The sequence below is a fragment of the Labeo rohita genome, chromosome 17, assembly GCF_022985175.1.
Source record: "Labeo rohita strain BAU-BD-2019 chromosome 17, IGBB_LRoh.1.0, whole genome shotgun sequence".
In the NCBI taxonomy this organism is placed as follows: domain Eukaryota; kingdom Metazoa; phylum Chordata; class Actinopteri; order Cypriniformes; family Cyprinidae; genus Labeo; species Labeo rohita.
In genome coordinates, this window is record NC_066885.1 from 17450252 (window position 1) to 17472165 (window position 21914).

Consider the following 21914-nt stretch of genomic DNA (forward strand, 5'->3'; position numbering starts at 1 on the left):
CAGTGTCCTGAGACCAAATCAGTTTTCTCGGTTTGCCTGACTCCCGCCCTGCAAACTATACGTGTTTTGATCATCTTATTTAACCCTTCGGGGTCTTTCCTTTCTGGTAGTAAAGTGTGGGAAACTATTTTAACCCATTGAATCCCTTTTACCATCATCATAAATCCATCTGCTGGCCAACAAGAAAAAGTAAATTAACATAATATAATAATTTACATTGTTGTGTTACATATTATTATGTTCTTGTTGACCAACAGAGGAATTTTTGAGTATTAAAAACAAATAATTTGCCATGTAGGTTAAAAAAATGCAATTGCATTTGATTGTGGTATGATCAACATAAATATGTATTAATCTATATATATATATATATATATATTGTATATATACACTACTGGTCAAAAGTTTTTGAACAGTAAGAGTTTTAATGTTTTATTTTTTTTTTTTTTTTACAGAATTCTCTACTGCTCACCAAGCCTGTGTTTATTTGATACAAAATACAGCAAAAGCAGTAATATTGTAAAATATTTGTAATATTTAAAATAACTGCTGTCTCTTTAAATATATTTTAAAATGTAAGTAATGTGATCAAAGCAAAATTTTCAGCATCATTACTCCAGTTATCAGTCACATGATCCTTCAGAAATCATGCTGATTAGCTGTTCAAGAAAGATTATTAATATTATTATTATTATCAATATTTAAAACCGTTAAGTAAATTTTTTTAGAATTCTTTGATGAATAGAAAGGTCCAAAGATCAGCATTTTTCTGAAACTGAAATGAAAAACTTTGTTACATTATATACTATACCATTCAAAAGCTTGGAGTCAGTATAATTATTATTTTTTCAACATAATATTAATAATAACACATGTTTTTGAGGAGCAAATCAAAATATTAGAATGATTTCTGAAGGATCATGTGACTTGAGTAATGATGCTAAAAATTCAGCTTCGAAAATACACAGGAATAAATAACATTATAAAATATATTTAAATAGAAACAGTTATTTTAAATGGTAAAATTATTTCAGAATTGTACTGTTTTTGCTGTACTTTGGATCAAATAAATGCAGGCTTGGTGAGCTTAAAAGACTTCTTTAAAAAAAAAAAAAATCTTACTGTTTGAAAACTTTTGACGGGTAGTGTATATATCATTAATATTTTTTTATTTTCATATATGAACATGATATCTAAAACAACCGTTATTTATTATGTCAATAATCTAGTTTATAATCCAGCCTTAAACTGTTTAATGGTTTTAGGTGGTCTCCCAGCCTGCTCTAGTTTAAGATGGGGTTGGGGTTTGGGGGTTTTAGGAGACCAGCAAAAATTAACAAACCATTAGGCTGGTTTAAGTGTGTTTATTTGTTTATTTTCAGCGGAAAATTGTACTGCGATCTAGCGCCTCCTACTGTATGTGTAATTGATGCATTGTTGTGTGTGTAAACGTAAATACATTTTTCTTTTTTTTTTTTTTTTTTTTTTTTTTTTGAACAAGTGATATTATCTATTGTTTAAACCTGATACGACATGTCTCAAAAGCACCATGCAGTCTTGGCTTCAGTAAGCTCTATAATTCACTCCTCCCATACAGATCCAACATATTGTAAACAGAGTGGGTCTCTCTGTAGTTTTAGATGCGTGATCACTAGGCAATATCGCAGAAACCATATGATTCAGAACATACGGATATGGATTAGATGATAGTGCAACATAAAAGAGCAGCTGCTTCAAAAGCAAAGCAAGTGTATGATTTGATTTGCATTCTATTGTAGAGCATAGAGGCGGCCGAGCATTGAGTGGCCTTATGAAATGTATCCTTGAAGCTCTCGAACTCTTTGATAATAGTTGTACTGAGTTATGGCGGCACTGTGTGTACAGAGATGACCTGACCTGGAATATGTAATTCAAAATCCTTTGTTCTCAACCAGACTCCACTAAAGATTCGTGAGCAACAGTGTTACGAAAAGGTCTAAACTTGCATTTCGCTGTACTTTTTTTATAGTCGCAAAAATGTATGTATTATCGCCCAGAGATCTATATATAATATATACAGTTTTATCAGCATAGAGTACACTATCAGCAAAGGGATACACTAGTTAATGTCAATTCCCAGACACGTGTTTTTGTTATATTTTGTCGCAAAATGTAAACTTTTTACTGTCCAGCTCCAATCTGTTAAATATAAACATCTTCTGCAAAGGTGCTTTGAAATCAGTGTTTTGTGAAGAGTGTACATAGATACATTTGACTTGATTTATGCAGTGAAAGAATCTGACTGATATTCAACATTTATTTAGTACCACATTCATTTGAAATGAAATTGACCCTCGCCCTAGTTTTATACTGTGCATTGGTTCGCAGATCTCAGTTTAACTCTAAATCTGGCCCAGAGTCCCTGAGGCGTTCATCCTCCCGCTTGAGCTGCAAGAAAATAGCGAAATACCATTCAGTCTTTTGCGTGTCTGAGCACATCAGGTTCCTCATGTTGACATTTGTAAATGTAAGAAATGAGAATCGTTGTTTTGCAGTACATTTGCCAAATCTAGATCCTGATAATGTCAGCTTGTCCAGAATTCCACGCCGTTTCTTATGTATAAAACATAAGAAAACTATACTAATTAGAGATTCAAATATATTTGTTTTAATGCCTTTTGCATTATCTCTCTGCTTCTCTTGAGTAAACAACATTATTGATGCATGCTTTTATTTAGATGTTGACTTCTAACAGGGCCTGATCCAATCTGTGTTTTTCATAATTAGTGTTTGCTGTTTTTTTTTCTCAAGTTTGCTGCTGAGAAAAGACTAATTATGCAACGCAGAGGCATATGAATTCACACCTGGCAGAAAGACAGAGTGAGGACACTGATAAACTTCGTAATGGCACATGAAATGCATATTTGCAACAAATCAAGCATTCTCCCTCTTACTCTCTTAGAGAAAAAAGCGCTATTTCATTTTAATTTACATTAATGTATTTAAATGGGCTGTAAGGTACTTTGGCAGTTCTGGTTTTGCATAACATTTAAAAGCAACTGTATTGTGTGTTTTGCATGCAAAATGTGTTTAATACACAAGATGGCTCAAAATGATGGTGAGGATGAGGATATTTTCAATTGACTGTTGGAGACTATTTTTCAAGACTTCCCTTCTGCCTCTCGAGCTGAAATAAAATATGTGACCCTGGACCACAAAACCAGTCATAAGGGTACATTTTTTAAAAATTGAGATTTATACATTATCTGAAAGCTGAAGCTTTGCACTGATGTATGGTTGTTAGGATAGGACAATATTTGGCCGAGATCTGGAATCTGAGAATTCAAAAAAATCAAAATATTGAGAAAATTAAAGTTTGATATATTTACGGTAGGATATTTACAAAATCTCTTTATGGAACACGATCTTTACTTAATATCATAATGGTTTTTGGCATAAAAGAAAAATCAATAATTTTGACCCATACAATGTACTGTTGGTTTTGTGGTCCAAAATGCCATATTTAGAATGGCATTTTAAATTTAAATGGAGGTGGTATGCAGTTATACTTTGCACAGTATGTGCATGGATTGCCTAACTACAGTTGTTGAAACCACAGCCCAATGCACTGAATCCCACAATGCAATGTGCTCAACTTGACATTCCATTTCCAGAGTGATGAATGAACTGGAAACTTGCCATAACATAATAATGAGCACAGTGTCTCCTTTTCTGTTTTTGCTTTTTATCTTATTTTATGCTTTGTTTATCACTTAAACTCTTCTATTGCTATTGTTATTGTTACACTGTATATTTCTCATGCATAAAGTATTTCCAATTTTAAAAACAGAAAGAAAAACACTCTCTCTCACACACACACTCACAACTCTGCTAGTTAGAGGAAGCATCAAATTTTGGTAACACTTTATTTTACGGTTTCTTAACTAGTTGCTTATTAGCATGCGTATTACTAGAATATAAGCCATTTATTAGTACTAATTAAGCACATATTAATGCCTTATTCTACATGACCTTATTCTACATCCCTAATCCCACTCAATACCTAAACTTAACAACTACCCTACTAACTATTAATAAGCAGCAAATTAGGAATTTAATAGTGGGAAAATTTTAGTTAATAGTGTATAAGTGTTCGCTTTTTTAAAGTGTTACCCAAATTTTTTAGCTCATATTAAACATACACTCGACAAAGCACTTCAAACCTTCACATCTATCCTGAAATCAATATCTAAATATTTTTAAAAAACATGTAACGTGATTCAAAAAAGAACCCACTAACTTAAAGTGCTACAAGTTTCGTTAATAGAGTAATTTGCCAGCAAACTGGTCTACATTGTTTGCGCTGTATTTGTTTTTGCGTGCAGCCTTTGAGAACAAATGGATAAAAAGAGTGTTTTCTTACCAGTGTAATTTGCGGTACAAGACTATTTTATTTCATCACATTCAATTCAGATTGCAAGCTCACAATTTGGGTAACTATTTATTTTACCATTGCTCTATAGTAGATTCAAGCAGTGCAGGAAACGCTAATTCAGTAGCTTTAAGCATGCACAAGAACTTTTGGTACAGAACTCTTGGGAAGGGAGAGGAAAAATGTTTATTCTGTGGATTGATTTTTATTGCCCATTGTTTTGGGTTGATACAAGAGTAGCATTAAAAATGTTTTATAAAGTATACAAATCTGATTATGGGTCCTTGAAAACGTAATGAGGTTCAAATGCAGTTGCTTCATTTTTGGATACAACCCAGCTCTGTTCATGATTTATTATTTAGTTGGATTGTCAACAACATCTTAACAGAAGATTGGATTCAAATTGCAAAATAGCCACATTAATTTTAGAAATGATAACTAGGTAGTGATCACTGAAATAATTATGCAGCAGTGACGTCATATGACAACAATGTAGCATATTGTGCTTCTATGTTGTACAGTATGGAATATACTGTAGGCCTACTACTCCATTCTGAATGTAGCCACTTTAATAAAATACACAAAACTCTATTATATACAGTGGATGTCAAAGGTTTACGTACCCCTTTCAGAATCATTAAAAATATTATTTTACCAAAATAAGAGGGATCATACAAAATCCATTTTATTGTTTATTTAGTACTGACCTGAATAAGATATTTCACATAAAATATGAAAGTAAATAATAGTTGAATTTATAAAAATGACCCGGTTCAAAAGTTTACATCCCCTTGATTCTTAATACTATATGTTCTTACCTGAATGATCCACAGCTGTGTTATTTTGTTTAGTGATAGTTGTTTATGAGTCCCTTGTTTGTCCTGAACAGTTAAACTGCCCACTGTTCTTCAGAAAAATTCTTCAGGTCCCACAAATTCTTCGGTTTTCCAGCATTTTTGTTATTTGAACCCTTTTCAACAATGACTGTATAATTTTGAGATCCATCTTTTCACACTGAGGACAACTGAGGGACTACTATTACAGAAGGTTGAAATGCTCACTTGTGCTCCAGAAGGAAAAAACATGAGCCGGGGGGTGAAAACTTTTGAACATAATGAAGATTTGTACATTTTTCTTATTTTGCATCATATTTTTTCATTTAGTGCTGCCCTTCTGAGGCTACAGAAGGTTGTTACATGTTTCCCAGAAGACAAAATAAGATAAATTTACCATGATCTTCAAATTCAAGGAGTCCCCCCCTTCCCCCCCACCGTCTCTTAATGCATCATTTTTCCTTCAGAAGCATTAGTGATCATTTGAACCTTCTGTAATAGGATATGAGTACCTCAGCTGTCCTCAGTGTCAAAAGATGGATCTCAAAATCATATAGTCATTGTTGGAAAGGGTTCAAATACACAAAAATGCTGGAAAACCAAAGAATTTGTGGGACGTGAAGGATTTTTCTGAAGAGCAACAGGCAGGGACTCATGAACAACTATCACTAAACAAAAAAACACAGCTGTGCATCATTCAGGTAACAACACAGTATTAAGAATCAAGGGGATGTAAACTTTTGAACCAGGTCATTTTTATAAATTCAACTATTATTTTCTCTTGTGGACTATATGTAAACATCTTTTATGTGAAATATTGTATTCATGTCAGTACTAAATAAACAATAACATGCATTTTGTATGATCCCTCTTATTTTGGTAAAATAATTAACATTTTTAATGATTCTGAAAAGGGGATTGAAGTTTTTGTCCTCAACTGTATAATTAAACCTTTTATATTGCATACATGAGTGTATCTTGCCTACTGCATCTAATGTGTACTAATTTGGCTGAATTACACTTTTCTTTATTACAAGAAGTCACTCGAGAGCAGTCTGAAAAGTGCCTTAGTACAAAAGGAATGCTCATATACACAATGGTGATTGATCATAAATCTTCAGGGTTTGAATTTAACCTTGAAACCATATGTTGCATACTAAACTAGTACTGTATACCCCCTGTTACAACAACCAAGAGACCCACTGCATTGTGGGAAAGAGTATGCTAGCTAATGAACTGTCTATATAGGTATATATGCATACTGATTATTAACATACGATACACGCCACATGCTGAATTTCTTTCAAATGAAGTGTTGTGAGTGTTTGTGCATGTTCAACTGGCATTATGCCATTCAGAACTGCCATTAGGATTTTCATGCAGTCCAATGATTATTCTGCCCACAGCAGCTCCATGGCTCCTGCAGACTGCTGCATGCTTCGTTTCACACCCACACACACCTCCTACTGATTGTCCAACAATTCACATGCGCACATGGGTGTGTGTGATGTAGCGTGGGTGGGAGGCGGGCGGGCGGACATCCTGCTGAATAGTCTGCTTGTGTGTGGAGTTAAGGAGGGAGCCACATTGTTGTAGTTACTCAAGAAATAATAGCGAGCATATGCAAGGCTATTGTATGTATGTGTGCATTTTGGGTGAGGGGTTTTAATTGTGGCATGTCCTAATGTAATGTGCACCTCTGCATTGTAATGTGTTAAGTATGAGTCATCTTCCCATGGTGCTCAAGCGTGATCCAGACAGGGACTCTCTGAGGTCATTGGGGGTGAAATGATGCAGCTCTTGGCTGGAAATCAGATCACAGCACCAAGTACACACACAATTACCCATGGAGGAAGTGCAGGTTATTCCTCGGCAGCCTTTTTTAGGTCACATAAATGCTACATAACAGCGATGGAGGCATGTAAAATCCCTGGACCAAATAGTGTCAAAGTTTTTGCTTAATCATTGACACAGATACTTAGTTTAATTAAACAGGAATTCATAATTAAAGGGACAGTACACCCAAAAATGAAAATTTTGTTATTACTCAAACTCATGTCATTCCAAACTCGTAAGACCTTTGTTCATCTTCAGAACAAAAATTACGATATTTTTGATGAAATCTGAGAGCTTTCTGACCCTGCATAGACAGGAACGCAACTACCAAGTTCAAGGCCCAGAAAGGTAGTAAGGACAGTGTTAAAATAGTCCATGTGACATCAGCACATGGACTAAAAAATAACTTTATTCAACCATTTTTTTCTCTTCCGTGTCAGTCTTTGACATGCATTTATGAGAGCATCATGATGTAAAGACTGAAATAAACTTATAAAATAGTAAAGAAAGACAGTTGTGTGCGTGTGCTGCATTTTAGATTGCTTTTAGCTTGATAATTGATATGTCGATTAATTCCTGAGCACCAAATTTGATTATTTGAGCTGGCAATATAACCAACAATCATCAAGAGTGTTCTGGCTGGCAATTATTTCTTGCAGTGCTCTGCATCAACATCAATTACACATGTACATGTACACCAGACTTCCTGTCTGAACACATCTATCTGTGCACTGCGGAAGAAATGACACATGAACTGTGTTAAAGAGGCTACCAGAAGGGTCTGAAGGAAAAACAGGCACACAGTCATGAGATTTCATACACAGGTGTATATAAACAGACCAACACAGTCATTGATGCATAGCCAAATACGGTAAACTGCACTGTGTGATGTATCACCGGTCTCTAGGTGGCATTATTGAGCACTTATCCACTAATGCCAAAAAAACAAAAAAAACATAGCTAATAAATAAATCAATAAATTAAAATTATGTTGTTAATGTTCATGGTTTAAGCAAACATTTCTTATGACTTTTTTTCTACTATGGAAAATATTTGAAGAGAAAAAACAAATAACTTTTTTAACAATTTTCAAAAATCTTGTTTTTTCATTGTGCATTCCAGTTAATCTCACTCAAACTGCAGTTGGGTTAGTTTGATAAAGTAAAAATAACTAAAAAATACAGCTAACTAACAAAACAAAACACAATAAAAACATGATAACATAAAAACATGACTTTGGAAAATTAAAAAAAAAAAAAAAAAAAAAAAAAAAAAAACAGTGTTATCTGTTTTTACAAATGAACTCTACATAGTACAGAATTGGTTGAAAGTTAGAGTTGGAAAAAAAAAGTGTCTTAAAAAGTTTTCAGAGGTTATTCAATAACAATTGCAATTTTAACAATATTTCAAGTGTGATTTATGAGATTTGCTGTATTTTGAATTTTTTTTTTTTTTTTTTGTAAAAGCCAAAAAGTTGATCATACTGATTTCAAAGTTAAGGATTCGTTTCTAAATTCAAACAGCCAAAAAAGTTTAAAGTTTAATAATTTACAAAGACAATCAAAAATTTTGTTGAACTTCAATTTAAAACAACAACAACAATGGAATAAAATGCAAAAATTATTTCAATATCATTTTCATAAGTTTAGGGGTTAAGGTTTGGGTCAGCCACCTCCCAACTTAAAGTACCCACTAAATGATGATTTTATATATATTAAGATTACTGATATTTTAAATATTATTGTGGGTTTCAATAGATAATAAAAGGATCTTAGTAAACATCTAAGATTTGAATACTTAAATGATTTTTGAGTGTGTTTTTTGGTTGTGGGACAGCATTTTGCACCAATTCTGTAGAATGGCCCATAAATGTTATATAATGTACCCTATTTTATATAAGTGTTATATAAAAATACTGTTCAGTCTGAATTCATTCAGCTCCAACTGCCTGTATGCGTCTCATATTTCAGTAATGCTCAGAATGCATTTTAATTTTTCCTCTCTGCACTTGATTCTTTTCAAGGTCAAAGTAGATAAATTTTTAAAACCATGACGCTGTAACCACTTTGGTGTCAAACAAGGAATACCAAACCAGCCAAATAAAAAGCACAACATCCTGCATTACGTCTTTAAGTTTCAGGGTTTTTTTTTTAACCTTTGGATATCTGCTGTTGTATTTCAAGTCTCTTGTTCTAAAGACTAAATAATATGGAGAGTCACCTTGCACCAAAAGTCACAGTGTTCACACTGCTCTATAACCGAGTACTTGCTGTTCTAGCAGACGCTTTTGATTCAAAAAGAATTACAGTACAGTAATTGCAGAGACAGGCTGGCAGGCAGATTGCCAGGTTCTCAATGAAACGGGCCAAGCTAGCGGTAAAGAGTAAGAGAATCGAAGCCATGCTACAGCTGAGTATGTGCATCTGATATCTGTGTACACAATAGCTGTTTGTACTGCAGCAGCCTAGAGCAAAACATGCACCCATACACACAACAGAGCGTAATGAGTGTTTGTAATTTCTTTTTGTGAAGAAGATTCATACATTATTGACTTTATGTCCACACTACGGAATTCTGCACATCTTTCGTTGATGCCTTAGTCTTGACGCCTTTTAAAAATGTCACAGTTTAGCCCGACACAGCCCTACATTATCATTAGTGCATTTGAGTGCCATTAAAAGCATTTTGTGCTTTGTGCCATCATTTGACTCAATGAAACATGGTCCTCTACCATGCACACTCCATATCCACCCACTACCATCTCATAAAGACGACCATTCATACTCTGTTTTACTCTGGCAACAGATTCACCGGCACGCTGGCAGATGGTCTGTGGTTGCCAGTGGTAACCACTCTCAGCGAGAAGCAACAGTTGCTCTTCTCTGCTCCCTTTGAGAGAATAAAGAGTCAAGAGGTATTGGCATATCGCTGCCTTGTCACAAAATGGGCAAGCCTACAAGACAATTACAACTGACAACACGAAACAGCAATTCTAGCATGATGGAAAAGGGGATAGGATACTTGTGCCAGCACAGCAGAATACTTTGCAAAATCGATCTCTGCTGTGGTTGATAGAATTTTAGTAGATGTTTGATGTGCACTGTAATGATTTCACCTCTTGTGCCCAGTCAAATGCAACTGAAATGCAAAAACACAAAATAGATGTGTTGGTCACTATTCTTCTCAGTACAGAGGTGGTATAGTATTTTTTTCATAAACTAAACTGTTTTATTAATCAAAAACACTTGTTGTCTTTTGCCTTACTTATTTGGAACAATCAAACTTTGGCTGTTTGAATTTAGAAACTAGCACACCTGATTTGCAAATTAATTGCTTGAGTAGTTCAGACAGTTTTGCTAATGAACCAGAAGTCTCACTAATAGGCTTACTTCTGCTTTGAAGATTAGAGGGTTTGCACTTACATTACAATTTGGTCAGTTACCCAGATGTGCTGCCATATTGGCAATACTCAGATGTAAACAACAGCATGGATTGCACGGTTAATGTACTACTGAATACGTTGTTCTGCTAATTTATGCTGTCTAAACCATGGAAAAAATGAGTGGAACCTGCTAAATCAAATAGAGAAGGACTTAATGAGGACAAAGGGCGCAATATTTTGACAAACTAAAGTTAACAGGTGGTAAAGATACATACGAGCAGTATTAATTAAGATATTAGCCTAATATTTCACCTACCTGACTGGAAATGATAAAAACAAACGTGAATGTTGTCAAGATTCTTGCCTTGGAAATCCTAGTTCAGTTTGGCCAACCACAAACGCATTTAGTTCCTCAGTTTTTTGCACTCTTCTCCTTGATTCTTTATAACTTTTGCAGTCTATTGTACTACAAGTGTTTTTCCCGGTCCGACCGATTAGTACAGCCCAAAATATGACAATAATTGACTCTTTTCAATAGCAATAATCAGCCAAATATGCGAGTTTCGTTAGGTTTAGTGGCATTGTTTACGTTCAGTGCCGCCAATATAGCGATTGATGACACATTGCGAAAACACTAGTTTGGATTATAGAAAGTACAGCTTACATTTATATGAAAAAATATGGCAAAGGTACACTTTTGTAACTGTTGAACTTTTAAAAAAAATGCATGCGTTTTGTTTTAGACGTATTATTTTGGTACTCTGCGTACAGATGACGCCAAATACAAATACTAATCGTTAACAGGCTATTTGGTTTACTAACGTTTGAGTAAAGACGTGGTTTGGAAGATGGATTTTTGCTCTCTCTTATTAATAATTTTGTTATTTTGTATTTAAAGTGTAGCTTTAAATGTAGCAATTTATGTTAGCGAGAGTGTAACTGACTGACCATACAGCTGAGAGCTTGCAGTTTCAGTAAGTGCCCAGAGAGGGGCGTCTACAGAGGGGTAGTGGAGAAAGGGGCTGGCCGAGAACTGTCTTCAAACCAATGATCGGCTGAAGCTCATGCGCTTTTACGCTGTGGATTCGGTTCAGAGCGGAACACACTGACAGCATCGGATCCTCCGTTCCTGCGTCTGCGTGCACACCGATAGTGAGTGTCAGCTGAGAAACCACCGCATTACAGTAACATCTTTTATTTCATTTCCTCGGAGGAGACGCGTTTCATCTTCCCAGACGCACGGCGCATGTTCCTCTGAACCCAAATCCACCTGTGTGTAAATGAGTGGGAGAGATTTGTTCATTTCCAGGAACTGGGCTGTGCAAGTGCAACTACTCTTCACCAGCGGACCGAGAGGAGAATCCGTCAGCGTCATTTAAACAGGAATAACTGTTTCGAATTTTCTACGGAGGGACTATGCGCGGATTGTAAGACAGCAAAGTCGCCCGTTTGCTCCTGATCCAAAGGGACATACCAGTTGGTTCCAAAAGGGAATACACGGGTTCGGAAGAAATCCCCGTCCAATTTTGAGTACTTGAAAGAGACAAGAAGGAGCGTGCACAATGCCACTTGCTCAACTGGCAGAACCATGGCCCAAAATGGAGCTGGTGCAGTTGGAGACGGAGGTGAGAGGTGGTGAAATCACAGCACTAAAATTATCTGATTTGATATGTGTTCTCTGGGTTCATCTATCTGTGCAAGAGGTCCACGTGTTTGTCATGGGGAGTTCATGGGAAAAAAGGCAGAAATGTGATACTTTAAAATAATTGTTAAAACACTAAACACTAGTGCAGAGTTCTGCAGGTATGGTCGGCAGTCTTTACCTAATGTTCTTTTGGAGCGCGAACAGGTAGCGCAGGTGAGGTGTTTCGTAACATTGGAGGGTCATTCCACAGACCCTCTTAAACGTGTAAACAGTGACTTTAACAATGAAAAGCTGTTAAGAACTTTCACAATAACTTTTAATAGACATTTTGTTTTACAAAAAAAAACAAAAATCCAGAAATTTTACTCGTCTTTAACCTTTCATGTTATCCAGCCATGTTGTCATCCTAGCTGCTGTTATTAAAAATAATTTTCAATTCTGTTAAAAACATAAAGCACATGTATCTCTCTTATTTTAATAATTTTACCTTAATATTTTGTTAGATTTGTCAGTAATGTATGATTTTGAATAGTCAACTCTGCTGCTATGATTTTGCACAACAACAGAATATGTTCAGAAATATCAACAATATTTTTTTCAACTGACCACGTTATAGTGTCATGACTTTGGGCACAAGGCTAGAAATGAATAAATGAACTGCAAAACGGTCAACCCTGTAGCTTTAAAGCATATATGTGTTTTTGAAATTTGCTTGAGGATATATGTGACCCTGGACCACAAAGCCAGTTGCAAGTAGCACAGATATATTTGTAGCAATAGCCAAAAATACACTGTATGGGTAAAAATGATTTGTTGTTATTTTTGAATGCCAAAAATCATTAGGATATTACGTAAACATCATGTTCCATGAAGATATTTGGTACATTTCTTACTGTAAATATCAAAACGTAATTTTTGATTAGTAATATGCATTGCTAAGACTTTCATTTGGACAAACTGAAAGGTGATTTTCTCAGTATTTTGATTTTTTTTTGCACACTGAGGTTGCAGTTCAAATAGTTGAATCTCGGTCAAATATTGTCCTATCCTAACAAACCATACATCAATGGAAAACGTATTTATTCTGCTTTTCAGATGGAAAGTTACATATAAAACTCCTTTACAGAATTAAAAGGGTACCAGTTTTGTGTTTTTTGTAACTCTGCAGCTTGTGCCATTTTTAAGCTCCAGTGGAAGAATATTGGTTTTCTGATGTTGTGCTCAGTGGACCGACTGTTTTCAGGTGTTTCTTGCTTCAAATATTTTGTCTTCTCTGGGGTACATGTGAAATGTCAGAAAATCAAATAAATAATACAGCAATTTAAGGTCATAAGAATCCCTGGGAAATGGTACTTTTTGAATCAAGCACTTTAGAGTTTGTGTAGTCAGACTGTTGTGCTGTATAGGACAAAACTGCTCCAAAAACATCACTGTTAAACTCAACAGCCACGTTGAGTTTAACAGTGATAGTGACATCTTCTGTAAGGCTTAGCTTTCATACAGCGAGGGGTGTTATTTTTTCTTCAAAAGGTTTTACATTTCCTTTTGACTTGCAAAGATACATTCAGATATGCTGATTTGAGGAATCATATCTTTTGATCACACGCACAGACCACAGTGCTAACAACTGCTTTATTTTAGTGTTGTACTACAGCCGTTTGCATTGCACAACACTGGAATTTGCTTCAGCAACTGTTGGCTGAAGGCCAAGTTTTTAACTACAGGACAAGCTGAGACCGTATGGTCTGTGATGTCCATGATTAATGAGAATGGAAGGAAGACGATTTAACTTCTTATCTTGCTCTCAGACTAATGCTGACCTCTTGAGAAATCTTGTTTTTTAGTCTTTTGTTCCTGTCATTGTAATCTGTTCAATTATAGGTTTAAATGAACTTTTTCTCTCTTGCCTTCTGATCGCTCACCCCTTTAATGGGTTCACCAGTCAGGTTCACTGCAGAAATATTAGCAGTTCTTCTCAGTACTTTGAGTGAGTTTTTTTTGCAAATGAAAAAGAGAGGCAGGAATGAGTCTATTTTTATAATTTTTTACAAAATAGCTGATTAGAATCTTGCTGTGGCATTTCAGCAATTACCACAAGACTATAAAGTGTTTCCTGATGCAGACTAGGCTAAATAAGTGCTAGGTACAGGATACAACTAGGTACAAACTGCTTGATTTGTGTAAAAAGTGAATTTCCGCTTCTTGCTCACTGCTTCATGGGCCCCCAAACACACAGGATCATCAGCAAGTATTACATTATCAGTTCAGTTTCAGATGTGCATTAGCTATATTGCATTTCCTTATATGGTTATCGGTTGGCTGGTTGGAAACTCTGCTTTATTTAATCGACAAAGTTGATTTGGCATATGGCGAGTGCTAATTTTGGACTCTGATGTTTGAGAGAATTATTTTTTGGTTTTATTCAGAGCACCTGCTGTTCACCTATTTGTTGGCTGCCATGCTCTTTTGGGTTCAGTGGTGATGTGTATTTGTAATCATACATACTGCACAAAGATGATTGGTATCATTATTTCAAAAGCCTACAGTTTTACAGAACCTGGAGCTTGTTCAACAAGGACTTCCAGCCCTTTGGAGATTAGATGTTGGAGAACAAAGGAGAGCATTTGAGGCTGTATGCTTCCATTAAAGGACAGGCGTTCTGTGAGCTCTAGGAGTCACAAGTTCTGTTTTCGCTCCATCACCGGAAATTTATTCCTGTGAACCCGGGAGCTTCCCAGATTTGCTGGAAGTGTGTTGACGGTATATCATAGCGTATGAGGCCCGGTCTGTTCCACAGGGAGGGGTTATGTTTCACTCGGAAGAGCCTGTTTGACTGTGTCCTACGAGCCAAGCTGTGAGCTTTGAACTGAGATAGAGCCAAAAAACTGAATTGCTGGATTCATGTACGTTAATCAGATATTCTCTGTTCTAGATGCTTTCAGTTTCTTAAAGAATATTAATTAAATTCAGTCTTTGCTTTTTTGCTCTTGCATTTTCTTCATAAATACCACACACACAATACCACATGCTTCAAGCATATGTTCCTTGGGAATATCACATTTTGAAGCTGTGTATTTCCGGTCTCAGCTGTCAGTTTGTGCAGTGGTTTGAAACGTGAGAAGGCGTAGCAGCGCATGATGGCTGGGAATATGGAGATGATGTGATCCGGAACTCTGAACTAAAAGCCAAATTTCCTCTTGTCATCTCTCTTTTAAATCCCTAACACCTGTGAGCACCAGTCAGAGTGTCACGCTTTGAAAATATTAGATGTTTATCTTTAATTCATCACAGAGTTTTAATGATTCGTTTGGGGTTTCATTCATGATTCTTTGTCTAACTTTCCCTTCATCTCTCTGTCTAACTTTTCTTCTTGCCCGTCACTCCTGCTGTCTGTTTCCTTTCTTTTAACCAGGGCTCACATATTCTGTCAGACCTACGTCTTTGATGTGTCACATTCATAGTTGTTCAGTCTTGTATAACTGCTTACCATGCAGCCTTACACGCTTGTCAGGTTTGACATTGAAATAGACACAGATGTTTTGTGTGCATGTCAAATGCCTGAATCAGCAGCAAGTTGACATTCCTGACTCATACTGTTTTCTTTTTTTTTTTTGTTTATTTATTGAAATGTTGTTTATTTACATTCATTCATTGATTTTCTTCCTTTCCTTTATATACACATTAGGGCTGGGCTTTGACACAATTTTCATAATTCGATTCAGATTTTTAAGCTTGCTGTTCAGTTCAGTTCAATTCAATTCAGAATCACAATTATGTATACATATTATAAATGTAATTACAAATACATAATTATATTTCTACTCAAATTTGTTTTTTTAATTTAAACATTTAAATGGTGGCTGTCATAAAAACTTGGTGGATTTATTCAAACATAAATTAAACATTGAACAACAGTAAAAATTATAGTGAATATGTTATATGGTGCATATATGTAGCAAAATACTCCTTTCTAGTTTACTAACGAGTTTATGCTCCCCAAATCTTTTTTTTTTCTGAGGTAAATGTAACGTTACGTGACATATTTTTCATAAGCTGTTATATTGAGTCGGCACCACTGTTGCGTTACGGGTGTCCCGAGTTCGAATCCTGGCTCGAGGACCTTTCCTGATCCCGCCCCCTTCTCTCTCTCTCCCACCACTTCTGCTTCTTGTCAGCTATGATCTGTCCTATCATAATAAAGGCAAAAAGGCCAAAAATAAATCTTAAAAATAAAAAACTATACTGACGTTTTATCACAGTTGAAATACGGATTGAGCGATTACAGACAAAATATGGATTTCAGTAATTTGTACTCTCTTTTAACATACCTTCAGATGTGTAATTTATTTCATGTTTATTTCATGCTGAAACTGGCATCAAAGTGGAGGAGATGATCAGTTCACGTGTGCTCTAGTGCTGCCGCTTCTCTTGAACTGAGTTGCTACAGCGATCTGTCACTCCACATTAAACAATGCCAAAATGGCATTTATTCTTTGAATACTGTAATAAAATGGAACGAAATTTTAAATTTGAGACTTTGTTTCATATCAAAAGTAACAAAGCGCCAAGCTTACTGTGATTTCTTAAATAGGTTATGCGCTACAACGTTCCATTTTTTTAAAAATGAAAACAGGTTAGATTCATTGATTCTTGGGATTTAAAGAAGTCCACTTCCAGAACAAAAATTTACAGATAATGTACTCACCCCCTTGTTATCCAAGATGTTCATGTCTTTCTTTCTTCAGTCGTAAAGAAATAGTTTTTTGAGGAAAACATTTCAGCATTTTTCTCCATATAGGGGATTGCTATGGTGCCCCAAATTTTAAACGTTTAAAAGCGGCTTCAAACAATCCCAAATGCGTTTGTAAACGATCCCAGCCGAGGAAGAAGGGTCTTATCTACCGAAACGATCTGTTATTTTCATAAAAATAATACAATTAATATACTTTTTAATGTCAAATGCTCGTCTTGTCTTGCTCTGCCTGAACTCTGTGTATTCTGGCTCAAGACAGGAAGGGTATGTCAAAAAACTCCAATCGTATTTTGTCCCTCAACTTCAAAAATAATTTCAAAATCATCCTACATCACTGCATTAGTACCGACCGCAAAGTGAACATGCAAAGAAGATCAAACACCCTTAACAAAAAAAGTAGAACAGCGATATAGGGCGATTTTGAAGTTGAGGGAGGGATGAGCAAGACAAGACGAGCATTTGACATAACAAATCGTTTCGCCAGATAAGAACCTTCTTCCTCGGCTGGGTTCGTTTACAACTGCATTTGGAATCATTTGAAGCCTCATTTAAACTGCATTTTGGACGTTCAAACTCGGGGCACCATATCAGCCCATTATATGAAGGAAAATCCTGATACGTTTTCCTCAAAAAACGAATGAAGAAAGACATGAACATCTTGGATAACAAGGGGGTGAGTACATTATCTGTAAATTGTTGTTCTGGAAGTGGACTTTTCCTTTAAGAATCAATATTCTTTCATAAAAAAAAAAAAAGAATTGATTAAAATCGCTAAATCAATTTTTTTTTAAACCCAGCCCTATTATTTCCTTTCTTTTACATTGCTTTCTCCTGAATTGCTCATTACCTCTCCCTTCTTCCATTATCATAGGTTTGTCCCAGTCAACCGTGTCAACTGATCTGTAGGTTAAAGGTGAGATTATATAATGGCCTAGTTGCGTGTTCCTACTGCTCTGAAGAACAGTACGATCTATTCGGGGACTTCAGAGGGATCTAGAAACTCAACTCCCACTTTATCTGCCAGTCAGTCATATTAAGAGGAAGTGAGTCACACAGAGGGACAGGTCTGACTTTTAATATTTGTTCCTTTAGGGCTTGAAAATGAGCTTGGATGAGTTTTCTTCAGTCTAAGGGTGCTGCAGAGTTAATGTTTGACTGGACTAACATTACATTGTACAAAAAAATCCAGCATTTTTTGGGCGAATACAGAAAGTGTGTACTTTCTTCAAGGTTTTTAGTTATTGGTTCTGTTATGTTCTATATACAATTCTAAAGCCAAGTACTTACTGAGGAAAAAAAACGAAGGCTTTTATCAGTAGACTGTAAAACACTAGGTTTAGGAAGTTTTGGTTCTCAATTAATTTTACTGGAGGAACCTATTTTTCATTGGGCGTCAAGTGGTGACCCAGTCTGGCAGAAAAATAGTTTATCATACAAAGGTTGAGACAAAAATGTCTTCAAAATCAAACACTGTTCATTAATAGCATCCTGAATCATTCAACATGACAGTCCGAATAGGGAAATTGACATTTTTTTAAGGTCTTAAAGTTTGATGGTTTCTTCCTCAGGACATTAATTTAATTAATTTAAACCACAAAACACACTGTAGTCATCACAAACCAGATTTATTCTTGTGGGGGAACTTTTTTTTCATGCCTTTTGATGATGAATGCATGTCACACAAATTGTTACAATTCTTTCCCTTTCCTCTTTGGAAAAGATGATAAGTCTGTTTATTTCGCCTCTTATTATCCACACTTGTTTTGCAATCCTGACTATTCTCTCCTGGCGTGCACTTGTTTCATGAATGGCCAAGTCATTTAAAATACAAGCCTTTTAATTCCATTCACATCTCTTTTTTTCCTCTCTCTCAAACACACACACACTCACGCACCCTTCCTCTCACCTCTCTGAGGAACAGTTTGGTCCCAATTATGTGCATGCTATTTCTGTAACAGGGTCACATTATGAGAGAGATGTTAATTTTTTGCAGACGGCTCTTTTAGCACTTTCATTTGCATCGCATTGTCAGGAAAAGAGTTTCAGGGTCACGTGATCGGTGGCCATGTTTTTACTTTAGTATGTTCATGCATTTTACACATACACTCCAGCTCCTTCATCTTTCTGTGTGTGCTTCAAAATGTTAATAATAGTTTAGGGTTGTTTTTCTGGAAAATGAGAAGTTGTGCTGAGTTTCAGTTGTATTCTGTTGGTTCTTTTAACCTTCTGAGATAATATCCACATACTTTAGACATATACACATGCTATGCTGATATTTTATGTGTTTCCTTTATTGAAATATCATCAGTTTGTTTTATTTTTGTACCTTTCACAGAACTGAGGGAAAATTCTTGCTGGAGGGATACGCTACAAAACATGATCTGTCGTATCATACATCTTATATGAAAACTTTAATAACCTGGATTCATCAAAGTGTTGTATGCGTTAAATGAGCGCAGTGTTAATTAAGCACAGCTCATATTTCTTTATCAGTGAGCTGATATTCACAGCTCACTTTGACAAAGTCTGTTAATGATTTATGTAAATGCATATCAGTTGTTTAAAATTGAGCTTCTATATTACAGCTGAAGTATGTAATTTCTGTGCCGCTAGTGTCGTACAACAGAATAGCAAAAATAATGCAGTTTTTCTGTTGTTTGGTAGTTAGTCTTGCTCCAAACTTTAAATGGTTTAGATAAGTTGTAGATAAGTACTTCTTATTATAAGTAATTATAATTAAGACTAACATAAAAAATTACACACACTTCATTTTTAAAGGGATAGTCCAAATGAAAATTTGCTGTTAATTTACTCACCCTCAAGCCATACAAGATTTTTTTCCTTCATTTTCCTTCATATTTTTTTTAGCTGAAACCATGGTTCCTAGTGATTCATAAAACACAAGTCCACAGCTACCTTTACTTTGAGAGTCAAAAAAGCACAGGCAACACAAAATTAATACCCATGATGCTTTATTGAGATCTTATGAAGCAGGTACTTGTAGCCATTTAGGCCTTTTTTGTTTGTTGTTTAAAGGAGACCTAATATCCCCCTTTTTACAATATGTAATAAGTCTCTGGTGTGCCCCGGAATGTGTTTGAAGCTCAAAATACCCCACCGATCATTTATTTCTTTCTTTTTTTAAAGATTTATTTTTGGTATTTTTAACCTTTATTATGACAGGACAGATCAGAACAGGCAGGAAACAAAGTGGGAGAGAGATGGGGGTTTTTCTGTTGTTTGATCTTGCTCCAAACTTATGCCGTTGGCTATCGCGCCAACCACAGATCATTTATTATGTCATTTTGCAGTGTTTCCCCTAGGATTCCGGTTTTGGGGTGGGGGCGGCTGTACCAATGGTACGGTGCAGTACTTTTTTTCGGTAACAGTTACTTTACTCTTTACTCTCTGTACATTTATTTCAGTGAAAAAATAAGTCAAAAAAATCTCAATTTCAACATTTTGAACAATAGGGCCCTACAATCATTTTCTTTTCTTTTTTTTCAGAAATTATTTTGTGTTTTAATTTTTCTGATAATTAAATGAAGGCATTAAACATTTATTTATTTTTAATGAAATTAAAGTTAAACCCTTTTATTTGTTGCCAGGTTTTTCTGTTAAAATTAATACATGGAAAAAAAAATTGTGTGAATATTCTGTTTAAAAACATCCCCCCCTAATATAATGGCAGGGGAAACACTGTTTTGAAATTTCCCAGTTTGAGTGGAAGCGGAAACACGCTGTTTTCGTGCATGTCTCTTTAAATGCAAATGAGCTGATGCTTTCCGCCCCCTTTCCCAGAATAGGGCTGTGCCTTTACAGCTCGTACCTCAGATATTCTGCTGAAATCATGCGTTTTAAACCATATTCGTTTAAACTTCTCAAACTCGAACTTTCGCCATGGCGTTAAAACTGGTACACCATTGTCGCTTGCGAAAATGAACAAAATGATGGCGCCATGGGTGTAAACGTGCAGATTAAGGGGCGTTAATATTAAAATAAGTTCCGCTTTCTATGTCACACAGGAGCGAATTATGGGTGACTCCATTTTCTTTACATGGTTTCAGAAAAAGGCTTACCATAATAAAGTTACTGGGTTGTCCTTTTTCATGTTTCATGGGTTGGTAGATGCACTGGGGACCTAATTATAGCACTTAAACATGGAAATAGTCAGATTTTCATGATATGTCACCTTAAAATTTGAGTGGTTTGGGTTTGTGCATGACACTTGTGGACGGTGTATTTTTGTTGCTGTTATTTTCATGAAGGTGTTTGGGGATGGTCAAAAGTCACTTCACAATTTGGAGACAATGTCTGAAGGTCTTTCTGGTTACCAAGGAAACTTTTTGACTCAGACCTCTTGTTTATTGTTGTCAAAAAGTGACATTGACAGTAAACCAGAGCTTTTCTAAGACAAGTTTTCAGAGCAGCTTAAACTTCCAGAGCACTTGAGTGAATCAGTCTGAAGGTAGCATAAATGAAAAAGGCTCTGACTTCGCATGTGAGGAATCCTTGATCTTTGTCTGTTTTACGTTTTTCTCTGAGCAGCCAGAAGTGTTTTCTTCCTTCCTCCAATTCTTTTTATTTTTGTCTCTTCCATTTCCTTCTCTTCTCACTCAAGGTTCTGTATTGAATGAAATTGAAAGCAATAGCCTGTGCAGGATGTGATTGTGTGTTTTTCTGCCGGTTCATGAGAGAATTCACCGTTTGAACTGCAGAAACCAGTCGGCCATGCTGGAAATTCTACATGAATAAACTCTCTCTGTCTTGACGTGTTTAAATGCTTAAGGAATAAATAAAGAAACCGTTTATATTGAGTTCTGATGAACTGTATGTCAAAATTTTAATTGCTTCTCCTAAGGGAGAAATGAAGGGGAAATAACATGCATGAGGAAGTGGTGTCTACATGTTTTTTTTGTTTTTTTTTTCTTCCCAGAATTTACATGTATTTACATGTGTTTTGATTCTAGGTTGGTTGTGGTTTGCTCTCATCTGAATAGTTTTTATTAAACTGACTGTTGGGCCCCATCATCAGATACAGATCAGTCTTACTT

General features: G+C 35.6%; 1 protein-coding gene across 2 annotated transcripts in view; it reads left to right on the plus strand.

Moving 5' to 3' along the window:
• Positions 1–11524: 11524 nt before the first annotated feature.
• rps6ka1 (ribosomal protein S6 kinase a, polypeptide 1) overlaps positions 11525–21914 on the plus strand; it is a 74144-nt gene continuing 63754 nt past the window's right edge. For both annotated transcript variants that reach the window (XM_051133159.1, XM_051133160.1), the window contains exon 1: positions 11525–12087. In XM_051133159.1, coding sequence (XP_050989116.1) covers positions 12025–12087 — 63 coding nt within the window. In that variant the 5' untranslated portion in view covers positions 11525–12024. The remainder of the gene's footprint in view (positions 12088–21914) is intronic.